Consider the following 15,868-nt stretch of genomic DNA (forward strand, 5'->3'; position numbering starts at 1 on the left):
CATGCATTTGAACTACTTGCCCCTCTGATGAACCTAAATGCAAGTTGAGTTTAATTCAGGGTTGGGTTATAACAATTACTAAGTTCTCTTCAAAGCTGGTTACGGATAATAGGAAAAATGTTGAATTGTAAGCATATTTTTAATGGCCTAGTCAAAGCATGGATCTAAGTCCAATTGAGATATCTCAAAAGTTGATGTTCACGGTTCATCTCCACTCAGAGCGTGAGCTATTTAAGCAAAGAAGAAGTGGAAGTCAGGGAGGCTACATAAAAATGCACATCGACCTATTAAATATCCATGAATCATTTACTTTAAACCCCACAATCATCCGCTCTTTTGTCGTTGTCAGTCACATAAAACCTCAAGGTTCCCGACATCTCGCTATATCACCAAAGAGCTGAAATCTCATGACACCAGGCATATCCTTCCCCTGAGTCACATGAATAGCTTCATTGTGCAACGGCCTCCCTCCGATCAGACTTCCCGTTGGCTTTTCGTTCAGCCGGCCTTAAAACAGTCCAGCTGCTGTGGCACCTCGTTGGAGCAAATTAGAGGCAAACTGGTGGGAAGTCACTACTGCTTACAAACATCTGCCCTGGAAGTCTGAGGAAGGATCTGGGAGAGATTTGTCCGAGCGTGAGGAAAAGCAGCCGCTCAGTTCCTCCAGAACCTTGTCTGTGCTGAAGGTGAACATGTCTTTTATACTCACAGGACAGGTATTCTCTAGGTTATTAGCTATTTTTGCAAAGCTGACACTCCTAACATTTTTGCTTAGATGTAAAATTGCACTAACTGCATTTAACATGACAGAAGCAGATTGATTGTTGCTGCGCTTCCTGTGGAGTGATGTATAACAAGAAGATGTATTATTATGAAATGTTTTGTGGAATTTTTTTTTTTTTTTTGAAAAGGAAGATAATTCCATCATATCTAAGAGTTTGCAGCTGTATAAATTTCAAAGTTTTAAATTGAATGTTTTTTATCTGACATCAGTAATATTCTTGTAATTTTATGCGCTATTCTTCTCCACTGTAAAAACTTGTAATTTTGTGGCTCATTTGTGTGTGTTTTCCCCCTCTTTTCAACGTGCTGGTGTTTACTAAGAGCACGGGATACACCATGAGACACGCTCGTGCGAGAACATGTAATTTATTGGCCAACCCTACATGACAGCGCTGTCAAAACAGGAAATTACACGTTGCACAGAGTTAAGGCAGCAGTGCCTGCAGGGAGTTGGTGGGGGAGAAATCTGACCGTTGTGTCTTAAAGCTTTAACAACCTTAAAGAATCAGCCTGACAGCACACAATACTTTCACACTCATAAAACCATCAGCTCTACTATCTTAACTTCAAGGCTGGGCCGCGGGCCAAGTTTTCTCTGGTGGATTTCATCGCGGGAAATATTTAAAGCCACACTCCGTATTTGAAACCCGTTCAAAGTGGTGAAAAAAAAAAAAAAAAAGGAAGTTGAGACCTGCACAGTTTACCAAGTGAAACTTTGTCTCTCTGCAGGTGATGCAGCAGGCTGAGAATAGCAGCACTTTACGACTCCTGGTCGCTGTTTATCTGTGCTGACAGTTCTGCTTATTATAAAGGTCCTGAATGATGTTTGCTGATCTGCTATTAGTGGGTGACTAACGTGCCTCTTCAACACCGTGTCATTCAATGGTCAGTTGACCTCGACAGTCAGACAGGCATGGTGGCTATCGCTCGGAGCTGTCAGCATATCGGGCTTTGTAAAAGCGACTGTCTGATCCTGACAAGCTCTTCTAGATCAACAACAATTCCCATCTCATACCGATAATCTCTCATCACAACAGAGGAACATTTACTTCTTGTCCTGTGTGATCTAAATAGTCAACCTTAATTATTTTTAAAGCCAGATGCAAGAATTCATAGTGATAGAGTCGCACACTGTTAAAACCAAACTCGTTGCAAAATATATAAGTATTGATGTTGTTAAATTGTTATGCTGGTAAGCATAACAGTGGAAAAAGAAGTCTAGACACCCATATTGCTGTACCATGTTCATATGACGTTTTTATAATGTGGCAGCGTGCTCTCTCCTACACCACACAGGATGTGGCTGTGTTCAGAAACAACCACCACATTCTCACCCAGTGTCAAACAGGAATCAGTTCCCACCTAAACCACAAACGACAAATGACGGTCAAATTGAATTCCATAGAAAAAGGAGCAGTCAGAGGGGATGTATCACAATGTATCAGCCAGGAAAAGGTTAGAAAACAATTTCCAAGCACGTGAAAAAATAAAAGGCATTTTAACAGAGGACCGTAGACTTTTTATATCTTCTGAATTAATGTTACACATTATGTGAAATTCCCATCAAAACATGTCCTCTGTAGTTCAGTCTAAATGACGTTTTAAATGCATGTTGTTACTTTTGTTGAGTTTTTGGTACAAAACTATTCATGCCACTGACCCATAAAATATATCTGTAAACAATACATTTCACAACTTATACACTCACTTTTTATTCAGTTTACTGTAAAAGATGTTATATTTAAGTTAAAGTAAAAGTATCTCTTTTAGGCAGAATTTGTGTATTACCATCTTCTATTTTTGAAGTCAAGCCCTCTCCACATGTTGTACTTAGATATAGGTGACATGAGACAAGTAAGGGATTCTCCCCTGCAAGTTTTTGAGAAAAGTAGTAATTTGTTAAAGAGGAAACGGTCTTAGAAATATGGTGCTACACTAGAACTGGATCAAAGCTGAAGCAGTTTATAAAAATTCCTGTCTGTGTTTTAATTTGTATTCTAACCGATTTCTTTTTTCTTTTTTTCCCCTGTAGACCAGGATGGCGAGTTGTGGCTCGTGTTTCTGGTGCATCATTTGGCTGGTGGTACTGCTGTTCATTGGCTGGCCAATCAGCATCACCTTAGGCGGTCTCTATGGTCTCATCAGCCCCCTCACCACCTGCCTCGGCCTTGATCGACTTTCTGACTTACTGCTGGAGGGGGCCAACGTAGGCCGGACCTGTGCCAACAACATGAGGCATTGCAAGCCTTTGTGCTGAGAGTCACCCTGAGTGATCAGGACCTGATCACACAGGGGGATCACACAGGGGGTCACTCCTGTTCTGTAGCGACAAAGCTTCTTCACAGAGATAGGAGCCGATGGTGTCTGTTTTATTTTTGTAACGAGTGGCATTTGACAATCTGGCATTCTGTCTTGTAACCTCTGCGACCAAAAAAGTTTGAACGCTGGTTTCCACCTCTGCTGTTAACACCTAATTAACCTCGGATTTCAGTTTGGTGCGCAAGAAAATAGGCTTTGCATTCATGGTCCGTGCTCTCTGTATAATTCACGGTGACGCTGCATGCGGAAGATAAGAATGAAAATGGCATTTTAACAATAGAACTGTTTAGACTTGTAAAGCACTGCACTGAAACCTAGAATGCGATTAAAACTGCTTTAAGCTCGTCCTCTGTGGTTGCTGATTGACTTGTACTGTGTGCTGTTTAATTAGGAAGCAAACAGAAAAAGAATGTGACAGTTTTAATTCTTATAACACACATGCTGTGTTTAAATAATTAATTTATTCAATTCAGTTCCAATACTAGAATACTTTACTAATCGAAAAGGAAAAATCATAGTTCTTGTAACATTGTTTTTATAGATAGATGCCTGTAGGTAGTGAGAATCTTCTCTAGTGATCAGTACTACATCAATTCTTAAAAAAGCCTCTGACTGAAAACCCCTTGTTGTTACATCACGGCCTCATAAAGAACATACTCGGGGTTGACGTAATGTTCATTTCATGAAGAATTCATCTCTGCGCAATTATCTCCAGAGGTTCTACAGCCGTCCTCCGAACAGAGCAATTCTTCTTTATCAGCTTGTTGAGCTTTTTGAGGTCACTGGCCCTGATGCTGCTACCGCAACAGATGATGATAGAGGAGATGACACCATCCACAACAGTCTAATAGATCTGCAGCATCTTACTGAAAACACTGAAGGATCTAACCTTCTGGAAGATCACTACAGTCTGCTCTTCCCCTACTGCTACAGCAGCAGCACCAAAATAAAATGTTTTTAAGACCACTGAGGGAAAAGAAGTCTAACTCTGCTTTGCGTATATATGAGTTGATGGCATGCTATACATCCAAATATCTAACCAAGAATCAAGCTGATCAGATGGCACTACAAGACTCCCATTTTCACATAGATTATAGGTGTTAGGTGTTTGTGCCAGACTTTGACCCTGATGACCCCATGATGGATGCTAAGGTGACAGCCAACGACAGAATGGTTTCATATTGCATATGTGACAGTTGCAAAATTACCGAATGCTGTATTCTTAATTAATTTAAAGGCTCAACATAAATCCTGAAAACCTTTTTCTCTTTCTGACTGCATTGCAGAGTGATACGATTTCTTCTGTCACTTCCTCCCTCTGATGTAGACTAAATGGTGGCGATGGTAGAAGCTGCACTGAAATATCACCGTCTGCCTTAGCGGGTTCTTTGCTGGTGAAGGTCCAGCAATGAACCACATACACCGACACAGATGTCTGACATGAGCTGCAAAGTGGCTCTTCTAACATTCAGAAGCACAAACAAAGTCGCTGAAATCTCACTAACACAAAGGGGGAGAAAGCTATTAAACTTGAAGAGTAAACTGAAGACTTTCCAGTAAAATTTCAAAGGGCAAGCTATAGAGTTGGGACCCAAACGGGATATCTTTCAAAGCACACACACATCATAACATCTTTTAATGTTATTTTAGGAATTAACTAATTCATGCTCAGTCCATGGCTAATGGTTTGGTTCACATATCCCAGCTTCCATCTTTTAAGGGGAAACTTCTTGAAAGCAAACTGAGTGCTTCCAATAAAACGAAAGCTTGAAAGCAGTTAAAAGTTCTTGGGCTTTTGGGACTAAAGTTTTGACAGTCTGGGTTCTTCTAAGTAACCCAGACGTTACAGTTCCTCGGAACTGTAACGTCAATTAATCCTCCGTCTGCTTCCGTCCGTCTCCTGTTTCTGCGTGTTCACATTCATCCAGTCTTAAGTTCTCACAAAAAATATTATATGCGAGTTATTGTAGTGGACGGGAGGGTGGGGACGGACGGTCGGATGGACGGACGGATTGATCGATTTGCTTGGTAGATTTTTTATTTATTTATTTATTTATTTATTTATTTATTTGCTACAGAATTGAGTTTATGAACATGTTTAGACACCACCAAAATTCTTCATCACTTAGCAATGCAGATTCCTGTATTGATATTGCAAAAAGAAATATTAACATGGCTACCGCTAATATGTTGTTCCTAATTGCATCAGCAACATGTTAGCCATTTCCTTGATTGAAAGAGCTTCTTTAAAGTAAAGTTGGAAATGCTTTACTGATCTGTTTTCTTATTGATATCAGCTCATGTGTGTGATGCTGACTGACTTTCAGAACAGCTTTCCTGAAGCCAAGAAAGCTGCAAAATTGCCTCAGCAATATCATGAGAATTACAGATTTTCTTTTTTTCTTCTGCTGCAGAGGCTCACTCAAACACACTGACAGTATTGCTGCACATATTAGAGCAAAAGTCTGTTTAACTGTATTTGTCAAGGCGAGGTGTGAGGGTACTTTGCTTAACAACTTAGAAGCTGTCTTAATATTTTGACTGGCATCACCACAGCCTGAGTCAGGACCAAAATAGCTCCGGATACCGTCCTCAGAAACCCCCATAAATACTCTCTCAAATAATCTTACTGAGCTGCCTACCTGCAAATCTGCCAGTGTTGTAGCTTATTCAAATGTACCCACATGAATATTTCATTTTCATTTCAAACTGCTTTTCATCATAATTTCAGATTCCTTATTGTTGACTGAAACACAGCGTCAGAACCTCACTCTTACTTCAAAATGCATGCTGAGATGAATTTACTATAAAAAAAATAAATAAAAGGAGGTGAAGACCCTAGTGTGTGTTGTAATATTTACAGAAGTGCCATGTGAGACCTAATTAGATAGCATTTTTATATACTACCCGGATTTGCTCCTAAATATCCTGAAGTGAGAACCCCGCTCGCCAGAAAAAGTAAAAAAAAAGAATAAAATAAAATAGCCCAGTTTTTAAACTACTTTGTCTGTTTTTCCTCCCAAAAGCCTTTGCAGAGGGCACAGGAGGGAGGCCTTCGAGCCAAGATGACAGCGCCGAACTGAGAGAATTAAAGAGAGGCAAGCTGGTAAATTTTTCATCAAAGTCTGAAACTGACTATGAAAAAGGTTTGACGCTGTCCTGGCTGCGAGGAGACCTCAGAGGCAGAGCGAAGGAACGACAAGAGTAGATCTCCCCTTTCAATTAGCCACATGCTGCTCAGAAACCTCACCCCATTACATTCACAAGCCATCGCCAAAGAGTTTGGAGCAACACAAGTGTCACGGTCAGTAAATCTTACAGTTTCTGGCTGCTCAGATTGTTCTAGACTACTGTGCAAAGTTTATAGCAAGTGCCGATTTTGACAGTATTTTTTTTTTCTTTCCCCGACACCAAATTATCGTTTCAGTAAAGGCATGGGTAGGGCACAGATGAAACCATTCAGTTTAACGCAGTCAGCAGACTGTTTAGTTTATAACAAGGTAAATGTGCATGAAATTATCTTCTTTCCGAGGATGACAATCATCTGACTTACTTATAAAAAGTTGCTATGGTGAAAAAATTATTGCCTCATTGTTGAATTGTCAGCCTACTGGCATTAAGCTACATTTTATGTATGTTTTTATTTTTATTTAATTTATTTTTCTTAGAAAATGTAGCCCTATTTTACAAGTCAAACCCAGGTCTGAATATTTTCTAATCTGCAGATTATGATAAATAGTCTCAATAGAATCTCTCTGAAAATCTCAGAAATTGGAGTCATTGACATTCACCACACTGTCTCAAAGTCGTATCTAGGAGAAAGAGGGAGAACTCTGATGATATTCATTTGGCTAAAGTTCATTTCGGTTTTCCCAGAAGCTGGACAAGCCTGAACTCCTCTGGGTATTGGATTGTTGGAAGGTGAAAAAAAAGAAAAGAAAAAAAGGTATTGGACTGGGAGTAGGAGTGGTCTTTTTCCTGAAATGTATCTATGTCATAATTCCACACAGTATATCTAGGAGGGACTTAATACAAAATGCATGCTGCACTTTTCAGATTTTTAGTTTGTATGCTTTTCCTCTCGCTGTACAGTTGTTTCTGCCACGTAATCCCAATAAAATACTTTAAAAACTGTGTCTGCAATGTGACATCTCATCTAAAACCAGCTCTCCTTTACTCATGTGGACAACAAAAAAATGTGTGTGGCATATCTGAATGAGCATCAAAACATAAACACCATGCATTCATTTGAAAACGAACCTCGCTTTCCCTGCAGTTAGCGATAGCATTACTGTACACGTCAATGTTTGCGGAGCGATGTGAGCCTCGTACTCCTTTGAGGTACCTCATGCAAGACTTTAGGAAAAACCAACAGCTTGTCACTCATTATTTATTGTAGCAACAAGAACAAGGGAGCCCAGTTTCCACAGAGCGTGTTCCATGCCTTCCATCTGCTCTGACCTTTAAATGCCCCCAAACCATCACAAATGAAGCAGACAAGTTGAAATAATCATAATAAAAAATAAAAAAAAAGAAAATCCTTACAGAACATTAGTATTGAGTGAGTTTTTGATGGACAACGTAAATGCCACCGTCTGGTACAGGCACATTCCAATATGTCTGCATGTTATTGACTGGAGCACAAAGCCTTGCAAATGACTTCCCCTCGGGGTTCTTGGAATGGCTTTTTTTTCCCTCTGATTAAGACGCGAAATTCCCATAGACAATCAATATGCTTTTTGTTTTCGACAGTTTGTTCCTTATTATCTCATCTCTTCTGCTGAGTAATGAAGCTGATCTCCCGAGGGCTCGTGAGCGGTAGAGCGATTGTGCCCACAGTGATTTAATCTCAGTAGCAAACGATAGAGTGAAAGTCACACTACGAGACGATCTGAGCAGCCCTCTAGAAACCTCCGAGCTTAACACAGGCAGTTTCACACCTCTGTTGTTCACTGGGAACAGAAAGACATTTTCTGACAATATGCCCTTTTTGTTTTCTTGTGTCTGTTATTGTTTTTATTGTGCAATTTGAATGTTAAAATCTGCAGAAAATGCCAAATCAATTGTCCTTTTTAGCTTTCACAATAAACACAATAACAAGTTAAAAGACAGTTTCTCTCCATACGTAGCCCTACATGATCTATGGACAAAAAAAAAAAAAAAAAAAAAGTTAGGAATGTTTGAATACTGGGGCAAAAGGACGCTTAAAGCAGACCACTGCCTAAAATTCATTACATAAGAGCCAAACAAAGAGTCACACAGTGGAGGGTTATGGCTCGGGGTCGGTTGACAGCAGCATATGATTCATGGCTCGCTGTGCCCTTTTGTCGTGTCCTCCTTGTGGAGGGACCATCCACTGCTTTTAGCCAGTGTTATTTCACAGCCTTCAGAGTTTTGCTCTCTGTCTGATGCGAGTAAACCGGCAATGTCATTTTCAGTGTCTTCTCCTTTCCTGTCTGTGTGGGATTAAGGAAAGAATATGCGCTGTGTCACTACAAGGGATGCTCCTTTTTTTTTTTTTTTTACTCAGACTTGGGAACTTGCAAGCAATAAACACTACCAAGGTTGCTGTTGATTCACCTGTGGAGGTCTGTCATGACAGAAAAGCTGTTATATTTACCCAGTGTCACATTAAAGCCATACTACAGTAAATTTCAGCTTGAGTTACATTATCTTGCAAAAATATAAACCCCTTGATTTTTCTTTTTCTTTTTTTTTTTTTTACAGATTTTGCCACAGTTACAGTGCAGCTTTGGAGCAACCTGTGGCTCCAAAGCTGCACATGACAGCTTTGGAGCCATGCACACATGGCATTTTAGCCCACATACATTTTTAGCCAAAAACAATCAATCAACAACAATGCTGGAACAAGTCTTTTTTTTTCAGAAAAAAAAGATTAGTTTTACCTCTTTTGCTACTTTCTGGATTTTTTTTTGTTCTGATGTAAAATAAATGATTTTGATTTTTTTTTTTTTACAAAATTTTTAACTATTGTGAACAAATGTGTTTAGCCCTCTTGAATAAATATTTTTTTTGTAGAACTCTCTTTTGTCTCAATTACATTTGTAAATGTTCATGGGTTTGTCTCTTGCACTTTTCACATGTAGAGAATTAATTTTAGCAAAAACAAACAAACAAAAAAAGATCAAGTTCAAGTTCCCCTTCTGATTGTTTGGAGTGTCTTTGAAGGGAAATGTTGACGTCTTTGTCCTCTTGCATAACTTAGTTTTCTCTGGGTACTAATATTACTACATAACCCTTTGAGGATAAGATATAAAGATGGATGGACGGGCAGATAAATAGATATATGGGAATTTTGAGCGTGTTACTTGCAACTTATATTAAGAGAAGCTCATAGTAAGGAAATCTATGATTTACTTTGTGAGTAAATTTCCTTGCAGAATCCCTATGGCATGTCCAGACATAGCCCATATAACCACACACTTGCTTGTGGAATACATGCATGCACATTGATCTCGTTGTAGAACCAAAACTGTTCTGGGCTGAAGCTGAAATAACACTGCAGGAGAGAAGGGATGTTTTGTCTGCATGTAAGCTTCCCTGTCTTTGCAGAAAATCAAAATGGGCTCGGGCTGGCGGTTGGGGGGCAAGTCAATCGTCTGCTGACAGCAGCTGGAGGAACAAGTGGTCTCTCTGTTTGGCACTGTCAGCTCGCATGTGTCTTGTCAGACCAAAGACAAAAACTAAAAAAAACAAACAAAAAAAACAACAACAAAGCAACGGATTTACTACAGGTTTCATGTCAGAAGCTCCTTAGCTTGCTCTGGTAAGTTTATTCTCCCTGATTTATATGAAGACAAAAAGATAAAACAGCTTTTCTGGACTATTACAAAAATATGAAATGGAAATTAGAACCATGTGACTATAACTTACCTATCATGGAGACACTGAGATTTCCCAGAAATGATACAATGACTCATCACAGTAGGTAAAAGATCAAAGGTGGGTTTGTCATTGTCTCGCCCACCTCATTGCCCTCTTCCATATATGGTTTGCAGGCGCAGATGTCCATTGGGGAGATTCCTTTCCTAGTGATGCCATTCATGGAGCGGTTGTTGACAATGGGGGCAATGGGCTTCCAAATATAGAGATGGGGGTCACACTACTTGGCCTCCAGGGCCTAACTTCGTGGTATAAATTGTCTGGCCATGACATCTCAACACCTCTTGTTTCCGTACTCAGGGTCCGGCCCCCGCTTACTAATCTGGTGAGTATCAACACGACTGGCTCGCACTAAATGATTATATACTTGTTTTGTGTTCTTTTTCATTTTCTTTTTTTTTGTTACGATAAAGTGGGTGATGGATTTTAATGCAAAATAGCACTGGTTCCACTTTCAGTTAGCCTGTTTGCGATCTTCTGACTGCGTTGGATGATCTCGTTGTGCTAACCTGAGGGCTGCAGGCTTTAAACTTTTAAAAGACTGACAAATACCTGCCTTTTATACACTAGTCTTTTTTTAAAGTAATCTACTACTGGTCCATCTCAACAAATCATTTTATCATCAAAGGGTGGATTTTGTAAGTAATCTTGAAAGAAACACTAACATATTATATAGCTTCATAAGACAAAGTCTGATTTTGTTAAGGTGCTCAGTTCTATGCATTGTGATGAATATGTTTTACAGCTAATGAAAGCTAAAACAATTTCCCAAAATGAAATGTGAACGTTACATAAGATTTTAAAAAGATGTTCTGCTTTCTGTTATTCTGTTTGAATTTTCAGATCTGGATTCTGAACAAATATGTTAAATCCAACGTTTTCCTTTTCTTTTTTTTACAACAATGACTCTTTGTGTCCTTTGATGGCTATCTCTGATGAAAGTAGAGCTATAAATCACAAGCATGGTTCCATTCCGGTTGGCTTAATTGTGGCTACATGCTGCCCTTTGTGTTTCAGAGCTGACAAGATGTGTGATGACGAAGAGACCACTGCTCTGGTGTGTGACAACGGGTCGGGTCTGGTGAAAGCCGGGTTTGCGGGAGATGATGCGCCACGAGCCGTGTTTCCTTCCATCGTTGGTCGCCCACGTCACCAGGTAAAGAAAACTACTCAACATACTTAAAGACAAAAAAAAAGTCATAACTTGAACAATTACACAGCAAAAACTAGTAAAGTTGTGCCAAACAAGTTCATAATCCACACAGTTCTCATTTCTGTGCTCACACAATGAAGCGTGGCTTTGTTTCGCATCATGAGGACTCAAACACATCACTTCATATTTCTCACGTTTGTCATATGTAGGGAGTCATGGTTGGCATGGGCCAGAAGGACTCATATGTCGGAGATGAGGCCCAGAGCAAAAGAGGTATCCTGACCTTGAAGTATCCCATCGAGCACGGCATCATCACAAACTGGGACGACATGGAGAAGATCTGGCACCACGCGTTTTATAACGAGCTGCGGGTTGCCCCTGAGGAGCATCCCACCCTGCTCACAGAAGCCCCTCTCAACCCAAAGGCCAACAGAGAAAAGATGACTCAGATCATGTTTGAGACTTTCAACGTGCCTGCCATGTATGTGGCCATTCAGGCCGTGCTGTCGCTGTACGCATCTGGGCGAACCACAGGTATGACTGAATTTTCAGCTGTGCTTTTTATTCACAGAGACGGTGACACTTCTGACATGAGAAATTTGGCTCACCTCCCAGGGCAGCATAACCCGGGGGCCACTGTTGGCCCCCGAAGCTTCCCTCGGCTATTTGACATTTAATTGTTTATTTCCACATCTTGTTAGATTGAGCTGGGTGCACTCTCGTGCTGTGCGCAGTATAAGCTCTGAAGGAATATGGATGTATGTCACAGCTGGTTAATAGTCCTGATGTTGGTATCCATTTTAAAACTTGTATTCAGTACTAAAAAAATCTAAAAAATTTAGTGTTTACATGGAATCACGGCAGAATTTGACAATTGCTGCTTCAATGTTTAAAATGTGTCCACTGAATAAACATGACATACATAAATGCAACAGATAAAGATGGGTAAGAGATTAACGATCCTTTAAAAGACAGATAGTGATTTGTGAAATGAAACATGACTATGAACTTTGGTCGTCGGTTGCAGGTATTGTCCTGGACTCTGGTGATGGCGTAACCCACAACGTGCCGGTTTATGAAGGTTACGCTCTTCCTCATGCCATCATGCGTCTGGACTTGGCTGGTCGTGACCTCACAGATTATCTCATGAAGATCCTAACAGAGCGAGGATACTCTTTTGTCACAACTGGTGAGCCTCAATTACGAAAAACTACAACAGATTTAGTGGATGACAACATGAGACATCGTATTTAAACAGTCTAGATGAACAAAAATGGCCAAATAAAATAAATTCAAAATAAAAAAAGCTTAACTGTTCAATGAATTATCTTAATAAAATGCCGTTTGCTCTTTGCAGAAAATTAAAAAAAATGATTAAATCTTTTCAGCTCTACTTGTTTAATAGCTAGAGTATTTAAATAATGACCAATAATTTTCTGACAACTTTTAAAACGATCAACGTCTGCATATCTGCAGCCGAGCGTGAGATTGTGCGCGACATCAAGGAGAAGCTTTGCTACGTGGCTCTGGACTTTGAAAACGAGATGGCCACCGCAGCCTCCTCTTCGTCTCTGGAGAAGAGCTACGAGCTGCCCGACGGCCAGGTCATCACCATCGGGAACGAACGTTTCCGTTGCCCAGAGACCCTCTTCCAGCCCTCCTTTATCGGTGCGTAAAGGTGCACTCAAACATCCAAACGCCCACATTAATATCACCTACATGTTCTGTGATCGGCTGAATAGTGAACAAAGTGAGTGGCTTAGCAATAATAATTTAGAAATTGTATAATTGTTTGTTGTATGAATTGGAAACCCCTTTACTTCTGCCCTATACGCAACCAAACATACCCATTCCCATCACAAGGTGACGCCGCCCACCCCCTCTCTCTACTCTATTTTTCTCAAAAAAAAAAAAAAATGCAAGTAATCTGAAAATAAAAATGAATGATGAATGGACACCTTGATTTCAATATAGTTTTAGAAAAAACTGGCTTTCTAGCTAGAGATTTTACAAATAAAATGTATTTAGAAACACCTATAATCTGTCTCTGATAGGTACTTTTTCTCGAACCTATATAAAAGACCACAGACAACGTATATGAATTTTATAGACAAAGCTTTTGCAAAAGGAGAACTCTCCATCAACAACCTCATCAGCCGTTCACAGAGAATTCTGATCTCCTTCCACGCGAGCCCCTGTTTTATTGTCAAGCAGAACAACCAAAAGGGGCAGTCAGGAAGAACAACAAAGGTCATAAAACTTCTAACCTAAACAAACCAGCAACTCAGTTCCAGGTGTGATATCTGATCTACTATCTGAGCCCAGTTCAGCTCTAGGTCAAACTGTCAACAAAGAGGGAGGATAAACAAGAGACAAAATACAACTGCTCACAGGCAGTTAGGAGGTATTCTGGTTGATAAGAATTAAGGTCTGGGAAACACAGAGTTAACTGTCTCACATGAAGATGAAACAGTCAGTCGTAACCTCCAGGTCAGTTTATACACACATAAGGAAGAAAACACTTTAAACTAAAAATCACAATAATACTGATTAACATTAGACTGAATATGAACTAAAGTAATAACAAAATGATAATACCAAAAAATATCTAACAGTCTCTATCTGTGAAAAGCACGGATAGAGACATCTGTGATTCTCACGGATGTCTCTATCCGAGGTGACCCTCCTGGTCAAAAATAGTTGAAAATGTTCTTCGTTAGTTTTCACAAAGAGGAAAAAAAAATCAGTCTTAAGCTGTATTGAGATATCTCTGGTTAGTATTCATTCGACAAGTCACATGTCTAATTATCTAAAAGTTTGCAAAAGAGATAATTGCATCCCACTGCTTTCAGAGACACTAAAGTAGCTCTTCAGCATGAACAACTTTTTCTTTCTTTGCTTTCACCATGTGCACCACAGAGGAGTGCTTATTCCCACTGATTGAAATGCAGCTAACTCTTTTGCATTTCAGTCGTATGCATCCCAAAACAATGGTGCTCTGAGTAGAAAACTATATTTTCTACATCAAGGATCAAGAAGGTTCAGAAGCAAAATGTTTTTCTTTTAATTCATGTAAAGTCTGAGCTGGTGTGAGATTTGCTTACATACCTAATTTTAAAGTGATTCTTCATTAGACACCTAGAGAAAGGAGGCATCTTCTGAATGAGATTTGAAGCAGTAATGCTAAATGCTAGTTTTTCAGAACTTTACACTCATAGGATTCAGAGCACGGCTGTTTTCATTAAAGATCACAGGTATTGTCTCGTGACAATACAAGCAGCCGTCTGATTTATGTTTGCAACTGCTAGTGAAGCTCTCCCACTCAGCGCCTGTTCCGACAGCTGATGGTGGCGCGCTTCTTGCTACAGATGATTCCAAAATACACTCATCTGTTTCCATTCACAGGCATGGAGTCCGCTGGTATTCATGAAACTACGTACAACTCCATCATGAAGTGCGACATCGACATTCGTAAGGACCTGTACGCCAACAACGTCCTCTCCGGCGGGACCACCATGTATCCTGGTATTGCTGACCGCATGCAGAAAGAGATCACTGCCCTGGCCCCCAGCACCATGAAAATCAAGGTAATTCAACTCTCTTCAAAATGTCTTGTTACATATTGTATGGGGCAGGTTCACACCATCATAAATGTGCCTTTGGTTTAGATTATTGCCCCCCCTGAGAGGAAGTACTCTGTCTGGATCGGCGGCTCCATCCTTGCGTCTCTGTCCACCTTCCAGCAGATGTGGATCAGTAAGGAGGAATATGACGAGGCCGGACCCTCTATAGTCCACAGGAAGTGCTTCTGAGGAACTTTATTTTCTTTCTCTAACCATCCTCTATTATCTTCCCAGCAATTTATATCTTGTTCAAGGCTATGTTTATGCATTTGGAATTTATAACAGGATATGTATATATATTTCAGAATAAATCATTTTTAAGAATTTGTTTGCTTGTTTCCTTGTTTCTTCCTTGACCCTGGACAGCAGTGGCTCTCTGAGCTCTGTCCTTTCCTCACGTGATGGCTGAGTAAAGGTTATTGAAGATTTGAATTAGAAAAGATTACAGTGAGAGAAGAGGATCAGCCACCTCATGAGAAACTTTCATTTAGCGACAACACCGGGTCACATGACCCCTAACCCCGGATTGAACAAAGCAAATAAGAAACCGAACAATGGCAGCAATAATAGCATTACTCTTAATATTCCGAACAATAACAATGCTTAGAATTAAGATTACAGTTAATAATGCTGTTATTAATATGATAACATTAGCATTGGTATTACTTCTATTGTAATGATCATAGATAGGTTTCGAAATTCCAATTAAAGAATAATCTAATAATCTTAGATGTTTTAAGGTTTTAAAAATAAAACTAAAAAAAATTGAATTATAAACAAAGTAGGTTTTATAGTGATCTGCAAGTTTGGACTTTCAAATTAAAGCCTGTCTTTAAAAAAGAAAAAGAAAGCCTCACTTTTCATAGATTCCACATTAGTAATAGAATTAAATCTGATATGAAAGTAAACTTTGCTGGCATTTCAAAACTTTATGCATGTGCCACAAAATACGGACATCATACGTCGTTTCAAATGGAGAGATGATGATACACGAGATTATGTTTTTCTTTTGAACTGAGTTTTAGGGGGACTCATCACATAAAATCTAACTTTTCCAGTTTAGGTTTATTTTCATACATCTGGCAGG

At 39.6% G+C, this 15,868-nt stretch overlaps 1 protein-coding gene and 1 long non-coding RNA gene across 2 annotated transcripts; both read left to right on the plus strand.

Annotated features, from left to right (window-relative positions):
* Positions 1–208: 208 nt before the first annotated feature.
* LOC103154814 (uncharacterized) lies at positions 209–7,822 on the plus strand. Its single transcript, XR_477968.2, has 3 exons — positions 209–686; positions 2,816–6,406; positions 6,979–7,822. It is a non-coding gene; the product is annotated as an uncharacterized LOC103154814 (long non-coding RNA).
* Positions 7,823–10,223: 2,401 nt separating this feature from the next.
* On the plus strand, positions 10,224–15,109 carry LOC103154821 (actin alpha cardiac muscle 1). Its single transcript, XM_007576242.2, has 7 exons — positions 10,224–10,330; positions 11,023–11,161; positions 11,368–11,692; positions 12,186–12,347; positions 12,635–12,826; positions 14,564–14,745; positions 14,827–15,109. The coding sequence occupies exons 2-7, from the start codon at positions 11,033–11,035 to the stop codon at positions 14,968–14,970; spliced, it is 1,134 nt and encodes a 377-aa protein (XP_007576304.1). The 5' UTR covers positions 10,224–10,330; positions 11,023–11,032; the 3' UTR covers positions 14,971–15,109.
* The last annotated feature ends 759 nt before the right edge of the window (positions 15,110–15,868 follow it).

The sequence above is a fragment of the Poecilia formosa genome, unplaced genomic scaffold, assembly GCF_000485575.1.
Source record: "Poecilia formosa unplaced genomic scaffold, Poecilia_formosa-5.1.2 Scaffold8, whole genome shotgun sequence".
NCBI lineage: Eukaryota > Metazoa > Chordata > Actinopteri > Cyprinodontiformes > Poeciliidae > Poecilia > Poecilia formosa.

Excerpts from the sequence above, each read along its gene's own strand:
- LOC103154821 (XM_007576242.2), top strand. The coding sequence starts at position 11,033 with ATGTGTGATGACGAAGAGACCACTGCTCTGGTGTGTGACAACGGGTCG. Across the intron at positions 12,827-14,563 it reads CTTCCAGCCCTCCTTTATCG|GCATGGAGTCCGCTGGTATT; the intron begins GTGCGTAAAGGT and ends TTCCATTCACAG. Across the intron at positions 14,746-14,826 it reads CCAGCACCATGAAAATCAAG|ATTATTGCCCCCCCTGAGAG; the intron begins GTAATTCAACTC and ends CCTTTGGTTTAG.